General features: G+C 43.8%; 2 protein-coding genes and 1 long non-coding RNA gene across 4 annotated transcripts in view; 1 reads left to right on the top strand and 2 right to left on the bottom strand.

Annotated features, from left to right (window-relative positions):
- HEATR4 (HEAT repeat containing 4) overlaps window positions 1-19,865 on the top strand; it is a 37,152-nt gene that overhangs the window by 4,033 nt on the left and 13,254 nt on the right. The window contains exons 4-15 of the mRNA XM_090271115.1: window positions 1,272-1,475; window positions 2,696-2,839; window positions 6,205-6,387; window positions 7,212-7,372; window positions 8,020-8,124; window positions 9,275-9,393; window positions 10,091-10,271; window positions 10,821-10,890; window positions 11,750-11,939; window positions 12,595-12,673; window positions 13,690-13,849; window positions 15,243-15,301. Of these exons, the coding sequence (XP_090127241.1) occupies window positions 1,272-1,475; window positions 2,696-2,839; window positions 6,205-6,387; window positions 7,212-7,372; window positions 8,020-8,124; window positions 9,275-9,393; window positions 10,091-10,271; window positions 10,821-10,890; window positions 11,750-11,939; window positions 12,595-12,673; window positions 13,690-13,849; window positions 15,243-15,301 (1,655 nt within the window). The remainder of the gene's footprint in view (window positions 1-1,271; window positions 1,476-2,695; window positions 2,840-6,204; window positions 6,388-7,211; window positions 7,373-8,019; window positions 8,125-9,274; window positions 9,394-10,090; window positions 10,272-10,820; window positions 10,891-11,749; window positions 11,940-12,594; window positions 12,674-13,689; window positions 13,850-15,242; window positions 15,302-19,865) is intronic.
- Window positions 4,154-8,633, bottom strand: LOC150017016 (uncharacterized). The gene is made up of 2 exons (XR_016509855.1): window positions 8,213-8,633; window positions 4,154-4,554 (listed from the first exon to the last, which is right to left on the bottom strand). It is a non-coding gene; the product is annotated as an uncharacterized LOC150017016 (long non-coding RNA).
- On the bottom strand, window positions 9,828-17,380 carry RIOX1 (ribosomal oxygenase 1). 2 transcript variants are annotated; one of them, XM_090271113.1, is made up of 3 exons: window positions 14,989-17,380; window positions 14,382-14,556; window positions 9,828-10,364 (listed from the first exon to the last, which is right to left on the bottom strand). In XM_090271113.1, the coding sequence occupies exon 1, from the start codon at window positions 17,329-17,331 to the stop codon at window positions 15,424-15,426; it is 1,908 nt and encodes a 635-aa protein (XP_090127239.1). In that variant the 5' UTR covers window positions 17,332-17,380; the 3' UTR covers window positions 9,828-10,364; window positions 14,382-14,556; window positions 14,989-15,423. The 2 variants fall into 2 exon arrangements, with proteins under 2 accessions (XP_090127239.1, XP_090127240.1); XM_090271114.1 differs by having other exon boundaries at window positions 15,124-17,380.

Genomic DNA, 19,865 nt, shown 5'->3' with positions numbered 1-19,865 from the left:
GAAGGTGGCTAGTGGATGTATTTCCATCTGCCTAGAACTCAAAGGACTGGATGTAAAAGAAATGTTGGCAGTTGTACATGTTTATTCCCACAGAGCTTAAACATCAGAGATTTAAGACTTTCTCACCACATCCATTTAAAGCCCCTGGTCAGGAGGATAGAGGAGGAACAGCGACATCTCACCCCTGTGGGAGGGATTTCAAGGAGGCTGAGAGAAGTAGGGGAGCGTCATGTCGCCAAGTATCTACTCAGCAGGAGCTGACCTGTTTGGAGCTGGTTCTACGGCTTCTGGCTGTACACATCCTATACACACTGCAAAGGAAGGACGCCCTGAACAGGGTGACTGAGTTCCCTGTGACCTAGCTCGGGGAGGACCCTTTGGAGGGTATGCTCTGTATGGGCATCTAAGCTAAACTGTCCTGGAGTCTCACAGGACTCTTTTTACATTAGAAGAAGTGGCATTGCCCTCCTTGCTCAAAGGAAAGAATTGATTCAGAGCAAATTTATGTAAACGTATTTTAGTTAGAATGAAATCTGGAAAAACAGAAACAGCTGATAATGACAAACTAGAACACCAGACTGAGAAGCAGTGTGGCCAATAACGAATTTAGTAATCTAGCGATGTTTTTATCTGGTTTGCCTTCTTCTCCACACAACTACTCCTCTGAGAAGAGGCTTTCTGAATTTCACACCGAGGAACACATTAAGTCTAGAAAAACATAACAACTAGAACTATTTTTATGTAATAACTATACTTATATAATCTTTTCTTCTGTTCTCAAATTTCCAACTGTTATTTGTCGTAATTAGGAAAAACTCAAGTTGCTAAAATCTTTAAAATTAGCTGCTAGCAGTACCATTCCTCCTCCCAAATTAAAAACATTAAAAAGAAAGCTTAATAAATTAGGAATTAATGGCCAATTACACTCTAAATTGCAATATATAAGATGTTGAATTTTATGAGCTAACGTTTTCACATATTTATGTTCCTAAAGCTTTATTAAACTTATAGAAAGGTTTATAAATAGCTCAGTTCGTCTCCCCCCCCCCACCCAGTCTCTCCCCCACCATTGTGACTTTACACATCTGTAATCAGGACTTCTCCTAACTCCCTATGGGAGTTGTACTCAGTTCCCTTTACAATCACAGGAAAGTTCGTTCTTCAGTACGTTGTTTTGCCTTGGTCCTAGTCAGGAATAGGAATGTGGTGCTAGTTGGAACACAGGGCCTAGGGCAGTGGGGTGAGAATTCCTCATACTGCCCACTGCACAGCTTGTAGGCCTGTGAAAGGAGCCCTCCGCTGGACGGCTTTGCCCACCCCGGCCAAGGATATGCTGCTGCAGGTGGGTGAGGAGGACATCCCCACTAAGACCAGGAAACTGAAGGCGCAGGCAGGATCACTGGAGGAGGATGTGACTTGGAAACTGGAGGTCCTGCGGAGGATGCTGCGGGAATGGAAGACAGCCTGGGCTCTAAGTGAGTAAAGGGCAGGGTGGGGGGCATCGGAGGTATCAGTATGTATTTGTTGGGGAGAAGGGTCTCACCTTGGACTAGTATTTTTCAGTCTTTGAAAATCTATCTCTTTCTTATAAAACATAAAAATCTGGTTGCCTCAACAACGGTAGACTAGACAAGGGCCTTTCACACAATGCTAGTTGACATGTGTCTGGATGCTTTTTGCACGGGCTGGGACCTTTGCTTACTGACCTCTGACACTTTACATTCAATAAATAATGCACAAAGGGAAGGGTACAATATGCTGTCCAAGCAATGGAAATTAATGATTAAAAGAAATGGTAGCTGTCTGTGGCATAAACAAGCCCTCTCCAAAACTCATTTGTGGAGTTGGAACTATCACATATCTATTTAGAGATATGGGAGTAGAAGTCTGAGTGCTTGGGGCAGAGTAAAGGCCTTGCAAGGACTATTGAAAGCTGAGTGTTCAAATCCTGTAGCTGCTGCCTTTCAGAACCTAAGAATTTAGTTAGTGCAGGAAAAAGAGAGGATATCCATAAAGTAGATCAGATAAACAAAATAAAAGAAGAAGAGCTACTGAGTAAAAGCTACTAATAGGGAGCAACTACAGATGGTGGGAGCACTGAAATAAAAGCTTGATACCTACTAAGAAAGCAGTTAGCAATAAAATGAGGAAGACCTTGAAAGCTGGATGGAGGAGCCCTTAAGGGCAAGGAAACCTGATAATTTGACAGGTACTTTGCTAAATGTTGTCTAGTTAACTCATTTACTACTTAGTCCCTCATTAAGGTAGGTTCTGATATTATTCCCATTTTACAAATGAAAAATCTCCAGCTCAGACAGGTTAATAACTTATCCAAGGTCACACAGCTAATAACTGTGATTCCAAACCAGGTATGTCTCATAACGAAGTGCCCTTAACCACTATGTTTTATTGCCCCTTTTATTTTTTAGATGGTAGCAATGAAGAGTTATTTAAGCAAAGAGAGAATGTGAGTTGGGGGTGGGTGGAAGTTTTGTTTGAGAACTGACCTAGAGAAGACATGGATCGTTAGCGAAATAACTTCCCTAAGGATCCCATCTCTGGGGCCCTTTATTTTTCTGAACTAATGTTTTCCTTGAATTGTCCTTGGGGAAGGGGACTTCTTGTTACCTGCCTGCAGTACAGTATCTAACCCTAACCACGTGGTTCTCTTCTCATTTCCTTCCCTGTGCCACAGTCATCGAGTGGCACCATGAGACAATAGAGGGTCTGCTGCGGAGTTTGGTGGACATGCATGATACTACTCGGATTCAAGCTATCATCATATGTGCCACAGCTGCTTTAGAACGGCCCCGGGTTGCCATCAGCCATGGGGACTCAGGTGGGCTGGAACTGGACTGCTTAGGAATATTATATACAGGATTCCCTTGCTATCTGAAACTGGAATGTGCCTATGAAACCCTCTGTCAGCCAAAGTGGTGTAAAGTGAAGAGTTACCCTCCACTTTCTGAAAGGTCGGAAACGCCACTTTGCTTTTATGGAAGACCTACATTATATGGCAATGGCTTCCTTCATAAATGAGGAAGTCCTCTTCAGATTTTTTTCAGTTAGCAAAAACAGGTACTAGTACAGTAGTCCCTCACTATATCATGGTTCACTTATCACGGCCTCACTGTATTGCGGGATTTTTAAAAATATTATGGAATTATTTATCGCGGATTTTTCCCTATATCGCGGGATTTCGTGGTACTATATATGTATGTTGTTAAAGTTACGTAGGTTTAAGAGTGTAGAATAAATGTAAGGTTCGTACTTCGCAGGGGGGTCTGGAACGTAATACCTGTGATAAGTGAGGGAATACTGTACAGAATTGTAATCTACTGAGGAGCTGGTTTAACAAGACACAGGACCCAGATGATGGAAACTAGAAATGCTATTGAAAGGACATAGAACCAACTGACACTTATCCCTCAAGCACCCTCTCAGGTATCACCTTTTTTTCATGTGAAGCCTGAGCTAACTCTTTTTCTTTCTCTGCTGCTGGTACCATCCTAATATTACTATTATTTTTGAGAGAGAAGGTAGGGCAGAAAGAGAGGGAAAAAAACATCAATGTGAGAGAGAAACATTAATCCGTTGTCTCATACAATCCCAACTGGGTCCAATCTGCAACCTAGGCATGTGTCCTGAGCAGGAATTGAACCTGTAACCTTTTGGCTTTATACCAATCGAGCCACACCAGCTAGGGCACCATCCCGATATTATTATTCCTGTCCTAATACTTATAACTCTGTCACAATGGTCTGTTTACTTTTCTCCCATCCCTAGTAGGCAAGGGCTCCCTAAGGGCAGGGACTAATTTTAGTTCTACAAAGTTGTTAAGATTTTTAAAGTTTCATTTCACTTATATCCTGTCTATTGAGTTCCAGATATGGGCATTTTTCCTCCAAGTTTTAAATTTGCTGTTCCCTCTGTCAGAAAATTCTTCCTCACTTCACCTGATTAACTTCTATACTTGCTCTTCAATTTTCAGCTGTCACCTCCTCTGAAGAGTCTTCCCTGCCCCAGACTTGATTTGGTGTCATTGCTATACATGTGTCCACATACATACATTTTTCTATTATAATTGCTTATTTCCTTGGGTATTAAATGGGATGATAGACGAGGTCTGTCCAGATGGTATCTAGCCATGTACTATAAAAATAGAAGCATTTATTGAAGAAGGTACAAGATAGAAGAAACATTGTACATAGGACAACGATACCTCAGTCCCCTTCAAAGTAGGCACCTTGGGAATCTCATACAGTTCTCCCAGTCGCCATCAGCTGCCCTGTTGTATTTTCCTGAATCTCATCAATGGTCTGAAATCTCTTCCCTTTCAAAGGTGATCTTAGTTTTGGGAAAAGCCAGAAGTTGCAGGGCACCAAATCTGGGCTGTAGAGGGGATGAGTCACCTGGTTGATTTGATGTTTCGTTAAAAAACTCTGCATAAGATGTTTTGCATGAGTCATTGTCGTTATGAAGCTGCCAATCACCAGTTGTCCATAGGTGCAGCCTTGAGTCATCCAAGTAGTTTCTGCGGAGGAATGTTCAAACCTAATGCAAAATTTGATACAGATTTGTTGCTCTATTTGCTCAGTCATTTTGAATGCAATGGCCACACAGTACACATGCTCACTCAGCGTCTTCCGCCCCCACTGACTAGTACAGTGAAGTCTTCATTGTTCACACCTGTGCATTCCAGTCCACTCTCCTGGGCTGCCAGGTTATACGATGTCATGCAAACTGTTCTCGTTATATTAACAATGGCTGGACTTTTTCTGGACAGACCTTGTATGTTCAGTGCCTGACAGAAAACCTTCAGTAAGCAGCAGCAGATATTATAATCTTATCCCCAAATCTTCCACATACTTACAAACACCTTTGTCTTCTGCCACAAGAACTATGCCTTTCATGTGATCCCTTTCACATGTCCTAGGCATTGAGATTTGTCTTGTTTCCTTCTCCCACCTTCCTGAAGAAAATGATCTACTCATTATTTCTTGAAACACTCAACTAACTTCTATCTATTCCCTTGAAATACAGATTTCCATCTAGCCCATTCTTAACAATTGGCTTAGCAGCCTGCAGCAGTAGTAAAAATGACAGATTAGAAATCCTAAAATCTTAGTCATAGGTCAAGCTTGTTGGGGAGTCAGTTAACTTCTCTGAGCTTCAAATTCCTTATATATAAAATGAGGATAGTTGTGGACAGAAGGTTAATAAAACCCTTCCCCTTCTACTTGAGAATCTGAGCTTTAATTAAATGCCTACCTGTTACCCTGATAACCTGACAAGGACAGGAACTATATTTATAGGCAACATTGCTTATGATAAAAATGAACCCTGATTGATCAATTACATTTGAACTGGGAAGAACTATAAATGAAATATAAATACTTCGAGGGGTACCATTGTTTAAGCTTCCATGAATGCCATGACTTACATAACAGCATGCCCTTTGGTGACCCTAGAATTATATATGTGGAGTTGTTACAAAAGATACTAACTCCTGTGAATCATAAGACATGTATCCAGAGGGGATTCCATGCTCCTAAGCTGTCCCCAAAAGTCTCTGTGGAATGCCATACGAACCACCTCAAGAACTCTGGCCAAAAGGTGAGCCTGATACTGCCTTGTTGGCCAGCTGTGCTCCTATCCTATATTCTGCCAAAGATTGGTACCATGTGTGGCTCATAATAGTCTAGTGAGTCTGTTTAAAGACTCCTAAAATACACATTTCAGGTGAGCTCTGCAGTCCTATCTGCCTTGCCCACTTCAGTGAAGAATGAATGGGATGAATATGAAAACACTATATAAATGGCAAAGCACTAACTGAACTATAACGCTATTATCATTAAAATACAAAATGTAATGTAAAAATACAAAAATATACAGTGTAAATATGTTTTCATCACTAAAACTTACGGTGAAAGTCACCATAGTCTAGCTGAAAACATTCTTCTTTAGCATGAATACAGCTCCTTTGAGGCCAGATGATCAAGGATTGGGAACTGGCATTCCCAAGACAGAAGTGGGCCATAAAATCCTGCTTATTGTAGGGGCTCATCTAAACTCTAATTATATTATGTAGAAGTAAGCACCAGCAAGTGAAACTGAGGTTGGCTGCCATGTGGCTATGGGAAGGAAGCTGTGTTTCAGAGAAAAGCAAAGGGTTATCATGCCCCTCTCACTCTTTCTTATCAGACAAGGAGGAGACTGTGAAAGCCCCAACAATCCAGGACTTGCCAGAGGTTTTAAAGCCCGCTCTGGAGGCTGCTCTTTGCGACAAGAATGTCAACGTACGGATGGCAGCAGCGATATGCCAATATGCCATACAGTCACATAATCCCCTTGCCCAGGACATCATGCAGACTGCTCTTTTGAAGGGTAACTCCTTTTCTTCTGACCTGGGGATTTGGGGTAAAGAAAATATATCTTACTATCAGCTTTTTCTAATCTTTTCTTCTCCACTATCATGCTCTGTGATGTCTACTGTATTGGGTTTGTGTTCATCTTACAACATGCTAAACTTAGTCCTTCCTAGGTACTTCTACAAAATAGGTACACTGCCACCTAGTGGTATCTGGGCTAAGTGTTTCATAGATATATTTAGGAACCATACCCTTTCTTTTAATTCAAATATGACATAATTGAAAATATGATATGAAAATTAAAATATCACCATTTGGACACATCATGCTTCCATTTTGCATATTAACTTACAGGCATTGTCTACATGTATTGTTGGAATAATACAAGCAAAAAGGTAAAGTGATATGCCCAAGGTGCCTGACTGCTCAGAGATGTGCCTGTTCCTTGTCAGGGGGATGGGGACAGGCAAGGACAACTGGATGACTAGTTTGGCCTTCTGCATATAGAAACTCAACAACTTGATTCATCTGTCTTAAGAAAGCCTCCTCTTCAGACTTCCCCATCTCCAAGTGGAGGAAAAACTGTCTCTCTCAGCCAAGCCAGGAGTGCCTTAGTGCTGTTACCTTACAAGAGCCTTTCAGGATTTAACTTTCCAGGTTCAGACTTTCAGTCTATATTTAAAACCTTGCTATGCTCCATTTAAATATGGTTTAAATGTGGGACTGGATTTCTAGACTGAAAGGGGCACAGGAAAGTGAGATATCAGGCACCCAAAGGCTACTCTCTGCGGTGAAAACAGGTCACCTATCTGGACTCCTTTTTTCACCCCGCTGTGGCAGGTAATGGCGTGGATAGCTGGGCTGCAGCTCAGTGCTTGGCTCTGGAGGGTGCTGGCACTTACCCTGTGATTAAAAGGATCCTCCATCAGCTGTTTAACCAGAAGAATGAAGACAATGAGCACCAGGCATACGTACTACTGAGCCATCTCAGTGGGAAGACAGTATGTGTCCATTATGGGGTCAGAAAAAGAACCAAGTTTAGGGGAACAATTGGGTCTTTGAGATAAGTGCATGTAAAAATTCCAAAATGCAGGTGGTTGGGTAGGGTGATCTCAAGCATAGGTAAAAGTAGACTCAGTGTGATGCAACTGGGCTGTAGAAGTATATACAGGGAAAAGTTTCAACAGCTAGCCTAGAGAAAGGTGAGAAAAGTAGGCTGCAGATGGTTTCTATATATGCAATAAGAATTGTGACATGCAGAATTTACTTCTGCTCTAAGTTTACCCTTGAAGATCACATAGACCTGCAATTGTTTAATTTCAGCAGAAATGTGAAACACAAAAGACTGAGGCATATAAAAATCATTTTAAGGGTGAAGATAGTTAAAGTCAAAAGGAGAGGGCCCCAGGACTTTTCTGTTCAGATTACAAAATCTATATTTTGTTCCCTGATTGATGATCCCAGAAGTCAGTTGACTTGGAAGAGTAGTCCAAATTTTATAAACCCACCTCTTGTTAGGGATGGGCATCTCATGTACTTGTGACATTAATTATGCAGGCTGCCACATTAGGATGGAAGTTCTCTGAGGTTCTAGCATCTCTAAAGATGATCATGAATATCCACCCATACAAGTCTTCCATTTCCTCAGACCCTGATACACACCATGCTTACTGTGGAGCTAAATAGCCATCAATGGAAGGACAGGATTGTGGCCTGCCAGGCTCTCTCACGGATCGGTGGAACTGTCTGTTTGGTAAGCCTTTTCTTTCTGTTTCCAGGACAGAAAGTCTAGGCTAGAGAGCCCCTCCATGTTTTGCTGCTGTCTAGTATCTCATTCTTACCAAATAGATCTCTGTCCTCACATGGCTGCCTTTTACTCCTAACCCAGAATTATCTTCAGGTGTCAACATGGCTCTCTGTTACTTAAGCCACTGCTTCTCAGCTTGGTGGCAGTCCACAAACTGTTTATAACCCATCTAAAATGAAATAAGAAAAAAAATCCAACAACAACAAAAAAACCCATTTAAAAACTTTTACAGTGATTTGACATTACCTCAATATCAATGTACTATATAAGTATAAGCCAATGACATTTTCCCACTCAAATATCAGTCCTTGGTCACAGGGTAGTTTTAGAAGCACTGACTGAAACTACCCAAGAACCTAATTACACTGGTGTCTCTGCTGGCTTTCCCTAAGTGTTTAGCACACATATAGAGAAAGTATAAAACACAGTCACTGCTTTCAAAAACTGACATTATAGTTGCAGTAACAAGACTAACATACATAAATGATTCAAGAATAAGCAATAAATGTAAGGTGCTCTTAAAACTTTTGAGAGAGAAATTAGCATAGGCTGACCACATCAGTTAAAAGTATGTGAAGGAGTGGGAGCCAAAGCCAAACAAGCCTTGCGTAGAACTGAAGGGAGACTTACGGCCTGAAAAACCCTGACTGTCATTTAGGCTTCCACCTGACCTCCTTCTTGCTATTATTTTTTAATCATCTTCAGCTACCCAAATGGGATTTTTCCCTTTTCTCTATGTGTCCCTATATCTTTTCCTAATAACAAAATAGCCCAGAACATTCCCATTCCCATGAAAAGTGAACACCTTCTACTCTTTGATCCTCGCATTTTGATGTGGAAAGCACAAAATCTGGCCATTCAGAATAATTACCTGAAGACGTTTTAGTCTGAGTTAATTCTGCCTCAACTGCTACACAAATTGTTAACCTTGCCTGGGCAAGTAAATCTAAGCTTGCATTTTGTCATCTGTAAATGGTAATATCTGCCTCATTGGATTGTTTGAGAGGATTAAGTGAAGGGTAAAAACTCTCAGCACAGTGCCAAGTACGAAACGGATGTTCAGTAAATGGTAGCTAATTATTACACCTATTTATAGGATATAAAACAGAAGTTGATCCAGCTGATGTGGAATGACTGGAATAAGGAAGTAAGACAAGCAGCTGCCAAAGCTCTGGGGCAAATGAGTCTTGGGAAAGAGGTGCATGACACAATCAGGTAAACCTAGTCAACATGAAGAGAGAAGCTTTTCTATTCTTAAGGGTTCAGGGGTCCTGGGATCCAGCCAGCCTTTGTGGAGCTGCTCTGTATGCTCAGCATTGTACTAAGGTCCAATGCAGGATTATTTTTAAAAAATAAAACAAAAAGTTAACACTCCCTATAGACACTAACAGTGTGGCTAAGGAAAGTATCACTGAGTGCCCACTAGGCATGAGGCCGTTTTGGATGACTGAAACAGTTCAAAAGCATGACATGATTCTGATCATACATGCAAGATACATAAATGCTTAGCAAGGTCAAGTTTCATGGAGGATGGGTAAGACTACGTTGGCAGAGAGGAGAAGGAAAGGCATTCCAGGCTAGGAGCCAAATGCAGAAATGAGGACGGCACATGTGAAGGCAATGAAAAGAACTGAAGCAAGCAAGAAGTGCATGTTTGAAAGTTTCTTTTATTTAGTCTTTAGTCATTGAACATAGTTTAGTGCCTAGCTTATGCTAGGTAATAGGGATTCAAGTAAATAAGACAGTGGAGTTTCTACCCAGTGAAACTTAACCTAATGAGGATAGGCTGACAGGAAAGGGTGGGGGTGAATAATGTAGAGCCTACAGAGGTTGGATTTTATCCTGAGGGCACTGTAGGGGAGGGAGCACCAAATGTTTAAGGAAGGAAAATAAAAGCACCCGTGCTTTACAGAGTCAAGCTGTGTGAAGGAAATTCCCAAGAGCGGGTGGAAGCCCTGTCCCTGATTGGTGGGCTCAAGCTCATGACCGCCAAGCTTCTCCCAAGCTTCCTAAACTGTTTCTCTGATGACTTCATGGCAGTTCGGCGGGCAGCATGTTTAGCAGCAGGTGCCCTGCAGATCCGTAATACAATGGTGAGTCAAGGAAACATGATTCCATCTTACCTGATCAGCCAGAAGAGGTCATTACCCTGAGCTTCCCTTGATGTGCATTGTACACTCACCATTCTGTGGGGACACAGAATGAGATATCAGAACCAGGAAGGTGAGGGCATATATGGGCCACATCAATCACTTAGGACCACATTGAGCTCCTTACCAGGCCAGTCTTTACTCTAGAGCACATCCCTGAATCCTATTCTTAACCTTAGTTATGGGCATTAGGATTAACTCCTGTGAATGAAGTTGTAATCCCATGTTATTAGGGGAAAACCTGATGGAGGTCTTCAAAGGAGGCCTGTATGACCATATGAATCTGTCATCTGAGAAAATCAATTTACAGATATGAGATAATTCAGCTAATATATTATATGTGCAGGTTAGTACTTCAGGCTCCAGCTCATTTGTCACTAGAAGTGATATGTCATTTTTAAGTTATAGTACGTTTGAGCCAAGACAGGTCCCTGTCCCTGGTCATTCTTGCTTTAGTCTTCTCCACTCAACATTGCCTTTTATTCATCCCAGGTCCTTAAATGCCTTCTGAATCTGACACAGAAAGATCCTTACTGGAAAATTAAGGCCTTTGCCATTCGAGGTATGACAGAAAGAGTGGTCTCAGCTCTCAACTTCAAACACCCTCCCATATGCTAGTGCTGTACAAAGGATACCTAGAATTCCTCCAGGAAAGGGGTGGAGTGTAGGGGAGGGCATGATCACACTGGCTAAGAAGTTCCTTTACTGAGAAATTAAAGATTATTTTCTGCCTTTTCAATTTTTAGTTAAGGATCCAGAGTCTAGGTCAATGTCAAATTTGTTAAGGCAAAGGGCTGATACTCCCTGACAATTGAATTAGGGATAAGTTCCAAGTAGGTATCCACTATTGGATACACTTGCTTTCTCAGGAGGCTTCAACTATAGGACTCCCTAAAAGTCAGACCACATTCAAGACTACTACAGACTTAAAACCCTCCCCTCAAAATTTCCTAGTTTCTTTTTAAGCATCTTGCATTGCTTTTCTCTGACAGTGTTTGGCAGGTCTCTAGCAGAATCGGCCCTAGGTAAACCTGTGAAGTAATTATGCCTCCTTTCCCCATCACTCTGCCTTGACTAGGCTAGTCTTCTGAGTTATCTGTCCCATAACTCATCCCTACATTTACCTATTTATGATAGGGGAAATTAGTATATTCTCACATCCTAATGGGCAAGGACGGTATGGAACACCCCCCCTAGGAGTCCTTTGGAGAGAATGTTCTACTGAAATCCATCTCTATTCTAATGGTGATTATCATCCAAAAGGAAAGATACAAACAAACACTTAATTTAGCATCTGTAATAATTAAGTAGCAAGTGGCTGCCTACACATTATTTATTAAGACCATTTCTGGATGTCAGGATATAGCAAGGTTAGTCTTCAGTGAGTGACAGTGGAACGTGCTGCCCTCTAATCTCTGCAGCTTTGGGACAGATTGGTCAAGTGAGTCCCCAGCTGACAGACCTCCTGCTCTGGGCTGTACACTATGAAACGTCACCAGGTGTTCGACTAGAAGCTTGCCGTAGCATCCTAGCCCTCAAACTTCAAGGGGACCAGGTCAGGGACACCTTCCTTGACGTGCTGCTCTTAGAAAACCACGATGCTGTTATAAAGTAAGCACCAAACCTCTGGTTCCTTCGACCACCCCTTGTACTGCCAATGCTTTCATCCTTGTTAATAGAATATATTCCTGACTTTCCAGGCTGCCTAATGTCTGTAAAAGCACAGACTCATCTGTGCCATTTACCTACTTACCCGAATGGGTAACCGAAAAACTAGGATAAGATTGAAAGTCAAGCTCATGTAGTTCAGGCACCTATTCTGTAGCCCAATGGCAAGTTATTCATTTCTTTAACTAACAACAGGCTTTACAGTAAAAGGAGTCTAGTGTTTGAATCCCAGCTCAGGCCTGCGCTAGCCGTGTGAGCCTGGGTAAGTTCCTCAGACTCTCCAAGCCCATTTTTTTATATAGCAAATGCAGACGACAGTCTATCTTATGGCTTTGTGGTGATGATTAATGAGATGACATGTTCAGTATCCATAATAAGACATTCAATAAATGGTACCTATTAATGCCTTCAAATATATCATCTCAAAAACTACACAACATCCATATAAGCTAAGCATCATACCACTTGCAGATAAGGCTCAGCAAAACCTCACAGTTAGGATTGGAATTTAGAGTCTTGTCTTGATTCTAAGTCCTGTATTTTCCACCCCCATTTTTTTTTTTTTAAGGATAGAAACTAAGAACTTCTTATCTTTCAGGGAAATTCACCAGGCAATGAAGATACTCAACTTAGAAAATGAAGGAAACCAAGAACTGCTTCAGGAGATCAAGAACAGGGTAGATAAGTGCAAGTTGTGTTTTCAAGAGAAAGTTCAGGGCTCTCAAGAGTGTTTCACACCCTTTTTGCCCTCTAAGCATGTGTACATACCCCTTTCCCCACCATAGAAATACTTTCTACAATCCTAGACACAGATACCATGCCATTTGAACACACAAAACATCTGTGCAAGCCCTGGCTGATGTGGCTCATTGGATTGAGTGCCTGCCTGCAAACCAAAGGGTTGCCGGTTCAATCCCCAGTCAGGGCACATGCCTGGGTTGCGGGCCAGGTTCCCTGTTGGGGGCATGTGAGAGGCAACTACACATCAATGTTTCTCTCCCTCTTTTTCTCCCTCCCTTCTCCTGTAATAAAATAAAAAATAAAAATAAAATATCTGTGCAAGATAGGATTATAAAGCCCTATTAGTAAAAAGACAAAACAAAAACCCTATTAGTTGTATCAAGTAGCCCTCAAAATCAGGGTTTGTTGTTGTTTCTAAAATAGTTTCTTTCCTTCCCTTCCCGTTTTCTCCTCACTACATCCTAAACCAAAGTTCTTTCTTTTTTGCAAATAGGCATAATGAAGGAATGAGGGACTGGAGCCAGCCTCCTAGGTTTTCTTCAACTTACTAAACTTTCCTTAATTCCCAATCTGGGTTCTGTCATCAAAAGAATGAACACTCTAGCTGAACAGGTGGTTCTAATTTTTCAAAGCTCTAGAGGAAATGAAGGAATAGAGGGAAAGAGATTTTTAAAATGTAAGATTTTCTTCATATATAATTCACAAAACCAACGTCACAGCATGCAAGAATTTCTTAGCTGAATCCTTTCATCATGCCCAAAAAGCTTAAGTAAATTTTTCATTAACAGGTATAAAAATGTCCAACCAGTATCAAAAGAGGACAATGCTCTCAGCATTTATGTACCAACTAATACTAATAAGCGTGATGCAAGAAGTTACTTTATTAGTGCTTTTTGATGATTTGCAGCCTAATGCAGTTGTTTTTTTTCCAACATCATTTGTTTTGATCTAGATTCAAACACTAAGCCAAAAGGACTTGCTGACACAGAAAATATTCAAGATCGAGGCAGCCATAAAAAAAGTGAAGGTGGAAGCAAAACATATTTACCTGCAACCCAAAGAGGGGCAAAAACCACTGAAACTCCATACTTTTCTTCAAGATACTTTACATGGTAGGTTTTCTAGGAGTGAGTCCTATGCTTTTAACAAGGCTTTTCCAGGATCTGGATGTTCTGGGGCTTAGTTGTGAGCCCTGTATATGGGAGCCAGAAAAAGCTACCTCCTCTCCTTCTTGGGCATCTTCTCAGTCCTGTTATTTTTTCCTGCCCCCAACCACTGCCCAAATAAAATTTGCTTATTTTATCCCTTAAAAAAAATGAATAAGGGAGCTCTACTTGAACTGATTGAAAGTTGGATTAAAAAAAAAAAAGAATTAAAACAAAATAAAAACTACTGTTAGGCACACCAAAAAAAGCCTTGTAGGCTTAACCTTTAATAGTGGTTACCTCCGGAAAGTGCAGTTGGAGGAAGAATATTATTTTTACTTTATGTAAATCTATGGTTTTGTAACTTAAAAAGAAAAGTTTGTAAAGTTCTCAACCATATATAACTGAGCTTATAAGTTATGCTGATAGGATCTTAAAAGTTCCAGATACAATCTAAATGATGAGGTGCAGACATCAAGCTGTACCAATATATACTCACAAAATCTGTGTGCCCATGCGTAGCAGCAGCCTCAGGTCATTCAGCCAGCTGCCTACCAGCCACCACCCCAAACCCAGGTCTTCTGGTTCCAAGTCCAGTGCTCTCTGGTACACCAGGCTCTTTTCCACCAACCATGAGAATATTCACTTGCCAGATATGGGGAAGTTTCTTCCAACTGCCAGAAAAAGAATGAGAGTGGAAAGTAACTTGAACACCAGCCTTCCCTGGTGGCCAGCTTGCTACAAGCTGAAATACTGAGGCCTATGACAGCACAACTAGAGACAATGCCAGCCATTGTTGCCCACAGCACGGAGCAAAACGATAACATACTCTTAACATAATTTATCACAACTTTTCTAATAGGATTGTGTTGTTTGGGGTTTAAGAAGCATGAGTAAAATGAACAAATTACCCCCCAAACTTATAGAACTGGCCCCAAATGAACAACTACCCAAGTTACCTTTCACCTCAGCCCTTATAGATTTTCACTATCTTCCTTACCCCTCTCCCATATCCACTCAAACCATGCCACATAATAATCTAGCCTTAAAACAGGGGAACATTCTTTGGCACTTTAATAACTTTTCTAACATTCACACAAACTCACAATAGCAAACAGGATACTGATCCCAAACCGTCCCCCCAAACTGATGAACAAGAACTCAAATTAAGGATGTGAAAACTTCCAAATAAAAACTTCTAATGTCTCAAGCAGAATGACACAATAAGTGCTACACAGTACACTGAAGCCTGAAGGTGATGATGAAGTTGATACTCCAAAACGATCAGGGATCGAGTTTACTTCTGTAGAAATGGCTCCCTTTTTCCATCTCCAACTTCTGCTTTTACTTTTGTGCCTAGATGAGGTGGTGGTTCCTAGAAGACCATCTGAGTTCTGTGACACTGAATCAGTCATAAAGGTAAATGTCAGCACATTGATGGTTATCAAGGTAAGAACATGAGGTTTTCCTCCCAAAAGGTGGTGGTGGTAGGACAGAATCATCACTACTGTCTTGTTTCCAGCAATAAGCATGGAACTAGTTCAGGTAAGAGGCATCTTGGTGAGCAGCAGTCCCTTATCATATAGCATGGTTGCCAAGGAAAGCTGGTCCTCCACACTGTCACAGGGGAGGTCCCCGACTCTCACAAACTCTGGGTAGGAGCGCAGCAAGAGTTCCATGGCATCAGCTTGCTGGGGGAATATCTCCAAGCACTTGGGCTCTTCCAGATGATAAACACGGGAGTTTTCCACTGTATAATAGAGATATAAATGGTCTCCCTCACCCACCAGCCGAGCTATCCCACCCTGGAGCATGTGCACTTCTGTTTCTGTTGTCAACTGGGCTCCCACGTTTACAGGTTCTCCAGCCTCCCAGCGAATTGGGAGCCCATAAACACTTAGTGCCCTCTCCCTATCAGTCAACACCGGAGGCAGAGAATCATGGATGAAGTCTTTGGCTCGCTGGTCAGCCACAGCATCGACAGGGGCAAAGTGTCCCAAGCGGGCAACCAAGACCCGCACCTTCTCCATGAAAGCAGTTCTTCGAGGATCCTTAGAATCTGAATGCTGGGCCCCCATATAATCCATGAAGTCTCGTGGTAGCCCTCTACGGAACTCCACATTTTCTTCCATTGCAGCCTGCACTGCCAGAGGCAGTACGGCCTCCAGGAAGTCTCCCCAGGTATTGCGCTGGTATGTGGACAAGGTGAGGTGCAGAGAGTGCACTCCATCCTGGCATTCGGCTTGGTGAATGAAGCCCCGAGGAAAATAGAGCAAATCTCCAGGTTCCAGCACGGTCTGCAGCACCGGCTCACCAAGGTCGTCCTGGCTGAAGTTAGGGCTTGATGTCAGGGCCAGTTCCTCAGTCGGGACCCGGGGTCGGTAGACTCGCCAGAGTTTCCTACCCTCTAGTTGCAGCACAAAAGCCTCGATGTCGTCATAGTGGGGAGCAAAGCCCTGCGAGTTAGGGGGAGTGAGGTAAACGTTGGAGCCCGCCATGCTTCCAAACTGCTCCTGAAGCACAGCCAAAAACTGCCACACGGTGGTCGAAAAAGCCTGCGGACAAAGAAGGCGCAGGGAGCAGCCGGCCTGGTACAGGGACCACGCAGCGGCGGGCAAGGCGCGGCCGGGTGGATTCAAGGTTTCGCGCCGCCCGTTGATGTACCGCGCGGCGTCCAGGTGCTGCCCAAACTGTACCTCCTCGTTGCGCAGTATGGAGTCTAGGTCGGCGGTAGAAAAGAGACCCTGGTAGTAGGTGTGGTCCTGCCGCCGCACCAGCACCGCCTCTCGTTCCCACAGACGCCGGTAGAAATGATCCGGTGGCATAGGCGCAATGAGCCATTCGAAGAGGCGCGCCGCCCGCCGCCGGCTGCTGGGGATTCGGTTAAGCTCGACCAAGACGCGCTGCAACGGGGAGTCCCAGGCTAGCTCCCCGCCCGCGCTATCCACCTGCAGCCCAGACAGCGTCGCTGCGGCCACCGACGGTGTGGCAGCCGCCAAGTGCTGGGCCGAGCACAGCAGGGCCGAAGTCTCCAGAACGCGGGCCGGTGCGCCAGGTATTTCCACCAGGCGGGCGGGCGGCGCTGAAGCTGGCACCAGGCGCGCCGGCGGGGTTTGCACGGAGCGGGCCGCAGGCGAGGCCTCCAGCAGCTCTGCAGGACCGAGGTGGCCGTACGGCTCTCGCCGGGCTCCATCCGGGGTGGTCGCCGCCCCACCAGGCAGCGGGTCCCGGGGATCGTCCCCAGTCGACTCCACCCTCGAGTCCTCGCTTGGCAGTGTCTGGGCCCTCAGCGCGGCCATGCGGGATGCAGCACCTCTCCTCAGCTGCCTTCGGATCTTCCTGGGCCTCAAGGGCAGGACCAGCACCGACCCGCTGTGTGGCTGTGGCTGGCGCCGGCGTCTTAGCCGCCCGCGCCTCTGCAACCCTGCCCTAGGCCGGAGCCCGTCCATCGTGGGAGACACTGCCGAGCCCGCGGAAGCAGGCGAGGAAGAGGTTTAGGCCGGCTGCCGCGGAGAACTGTGGGAAGGGGGCGGGCCTCCTAGCGGGTTGGCCACGCCCACCATCCTTCCGCCCAGTGCCTTCCACTCATGCTTTGCCCAAACGGTACCTTAATTTTTTATTCTTTCGCAATTCTATAAACATCGTCTGTATATCGTATTGTTTTACCACCCCAAGTCAAATCTCCTTGCCATCACCATTTATCCTCCCTTGACCTTCTCCTATTCCCCATCCCCTTTACTTCTGGTAAGCCCCCAACTGTTGTCTGGGTCAATGCGGTTTTGTTATTGGTTTTTGCTTAATCCCTTCACCTGTTTCACCCAGCCCCCCAACCCCTCTCACTACTGACGGCTGTCAGGCTGTTCGCTGTCTCCATGAGCGTTTCTATTTTGTTAGTTCATTCTGTTCATTAGATTCCACATATAATGAAATTATATGGTACTTGTCTTTCTGACTGGCTTATTTCACTTAGCAAGACGGTACCTTAATGGAAATGCACGACTTCACTCTAGAGCCGTGGAGTCGCTGCCAAATTAACAAGGATTTCATATTTGGAGGGCCATTAAAAAATCAAGTTGCTGGGGACTTCCGCAGAAAGAAAGTTGGCTACTTAACCCTTTATTCCTTCTAGTGTCTGAATATTGCAGCGTGCCCAGGACGTCCTCATTTCTTCTTCTTCTTTTTTTAAGTATATTTTATTGATTATGTTATTAAAGTAGTTCTAATCTTTTTCCCCTTCGTTCCCCTCTGCCCAGTACCCTGCTTCGCTCCAGCAATCCCACCCCCTTAGTTCATGTCCGTGGGTCGTGCATATAAGTTCTTTGGCTTCACCCTTTCCTATATTGTTCTTAACTTCCCCCTGTCTATTTTGTACCAACTGATTATGCTACTTAATCCCTGCACCATATCCCCATTTCTCCCCCTCCCCCCTCCCAGCTGATAACCCTCCAAATGATCCCCTTATCTATGATTCTGTTTCTATTCTGGTTTCCTTAGATGGATTTTATTTTTAGATTCAGTTGTTGATAGTTGTGAGTTTGTTGTCATTTTAGTGTTCATAGTTTTGATCTTCTTTTTCTTAAGTAAGTCTCTTTGACATTTCATATAATAATGGCTTGGTGATGATGAACTCCTTAAGCTTTACCTTGTCTGGGAAGCACTTCATCTGCCCTTCCATTCCAATTGATAGCCTTGCTGGATAGAGTAATCCTGGTTGCAGGTTGCCTTTCATCACATTGAATATTGCTTGCCAGTCCCTTCCTGCCTACAAAGTGTCCTCTGAGAAATCAGCTGATAGTCCTATAGGCACCCCCCTGTAGGAAAGTCTCCACCTCTCTCTTACTGCCCCCAGGACTCTGCCTTTATCTTTCACCTTTGGCATTTCAGTCATGATGCGTTCTGGTATGGTCCCCTCTGGGTCCAGCTAGCCCGGAACCCTCCGTGCTTCCCAGATCTGTATGTCCATTTTCTTTGCAAAGTTTGGGAAGTCTTACTCACTTTTTTCAATTCTTGCTTCCTCATTCTGTACTGATTGACTGTTTTTTCCTTTCTTATGTTCTAAATCATTGATTTGAACCCCGGTTTTCTTCCCTTCACCATTAGTTTTGTGTGAATTTTCCTTCATTTTACTTAGCATAGCCTTCAGAGCTTCTCTTATGTGTTTGCCATACTCAAGCATATCTGTCAAGCCTGTGAGCATCTGTATCACCAGTGTTTTGAATTCTGCATCTGTTAGGTTGGCTATCTCCTCATCACTTAGCTCTCCCACTGGAACCTTGATCCATTCCCTCTTTTGGGCCATACTTCTCTGTCTCCTCATTTTGACAGGCTCCTGTGTTTGTTTGCCTCCGCATCCCAGGTAGAGCTGTTGCTCCTTTTGCATTGTAAGGGGCAGAGCCTTAGGGATTCATCAGTACAGGGCCACCTGTTTCACCACGTTGTGGCGCTGTGTGTGGGGGAAGGGTCTGAGAGGGAACAATGCTGCTTGCCCCTTTTCTGGGCACCTCTCCCACTTCTACACCAGACTGGCGCCCCTCTAGCTGTTGCCCTGGCTGTTGTTCCCAGAGTGGGTGGGTCTGTGGACATTCTAGGACCATGGGAGTCCTTTAAACAAGCAGACTCTGATGAGAGACCGGCAGTTTCTGCCTCCACCCCAACCCCCACTTGTCTGCAGAGTCAGAAGCAATGAGGCTTGATTTTCCCTGGTGCTAGGACCATGAGCTTCGAGGTATGGTGAGGAGCTGGGAATGCTTCCCAGGTGTCCCTCCTGACTTTTTTAAATGTGTGACTGCACTTTTTGCTGGTCTGCTGCTGCCACCACACCGTGTTCTCTCTGCCCTGGCTCCGTCCCTCCTACCTGTCTGGATGAGTATTTCTTCTTTATATCTTTGTTTACTGGACTCCATGCAGTTTGATTTTCTGGAACTTCTGGTTGTTTCTAGTTTTGAGGTAGTTGTATTCCTTCTTAGTTGTGGAGGGAGACACA

This window comes from Furipterus horrens, unplaced genomic scaffold (genome assembly GCF_987537825.1).
Source record: "Furipterus horrens unplaced genomic scaffold, mFurHor1.1.pri manual_scaffold_3, whole genome shotgun sequence".
Lineage (NCBI taxonomy): Eukaryota > Metazoa > Chordata > Mammalia > Chiroptera > Furipteridae > Furipterus > Furipterus horrens.
The sequence above is the reverse complement of the archived record's forward strand: the minus strand, read 5'-3'. Positions and strand labels throughout refer to the sequence as shown.

Excerpts from the sequence above, each read along its gene's own strand:
- RIOX1 (XM_090271113.1), bottom strand. The coding sequence starts at position 17,331 with ATGGACGGGCTCCGGCCTAGGGCAGGGTTGCAGAGGCGCGGGCGGCTA.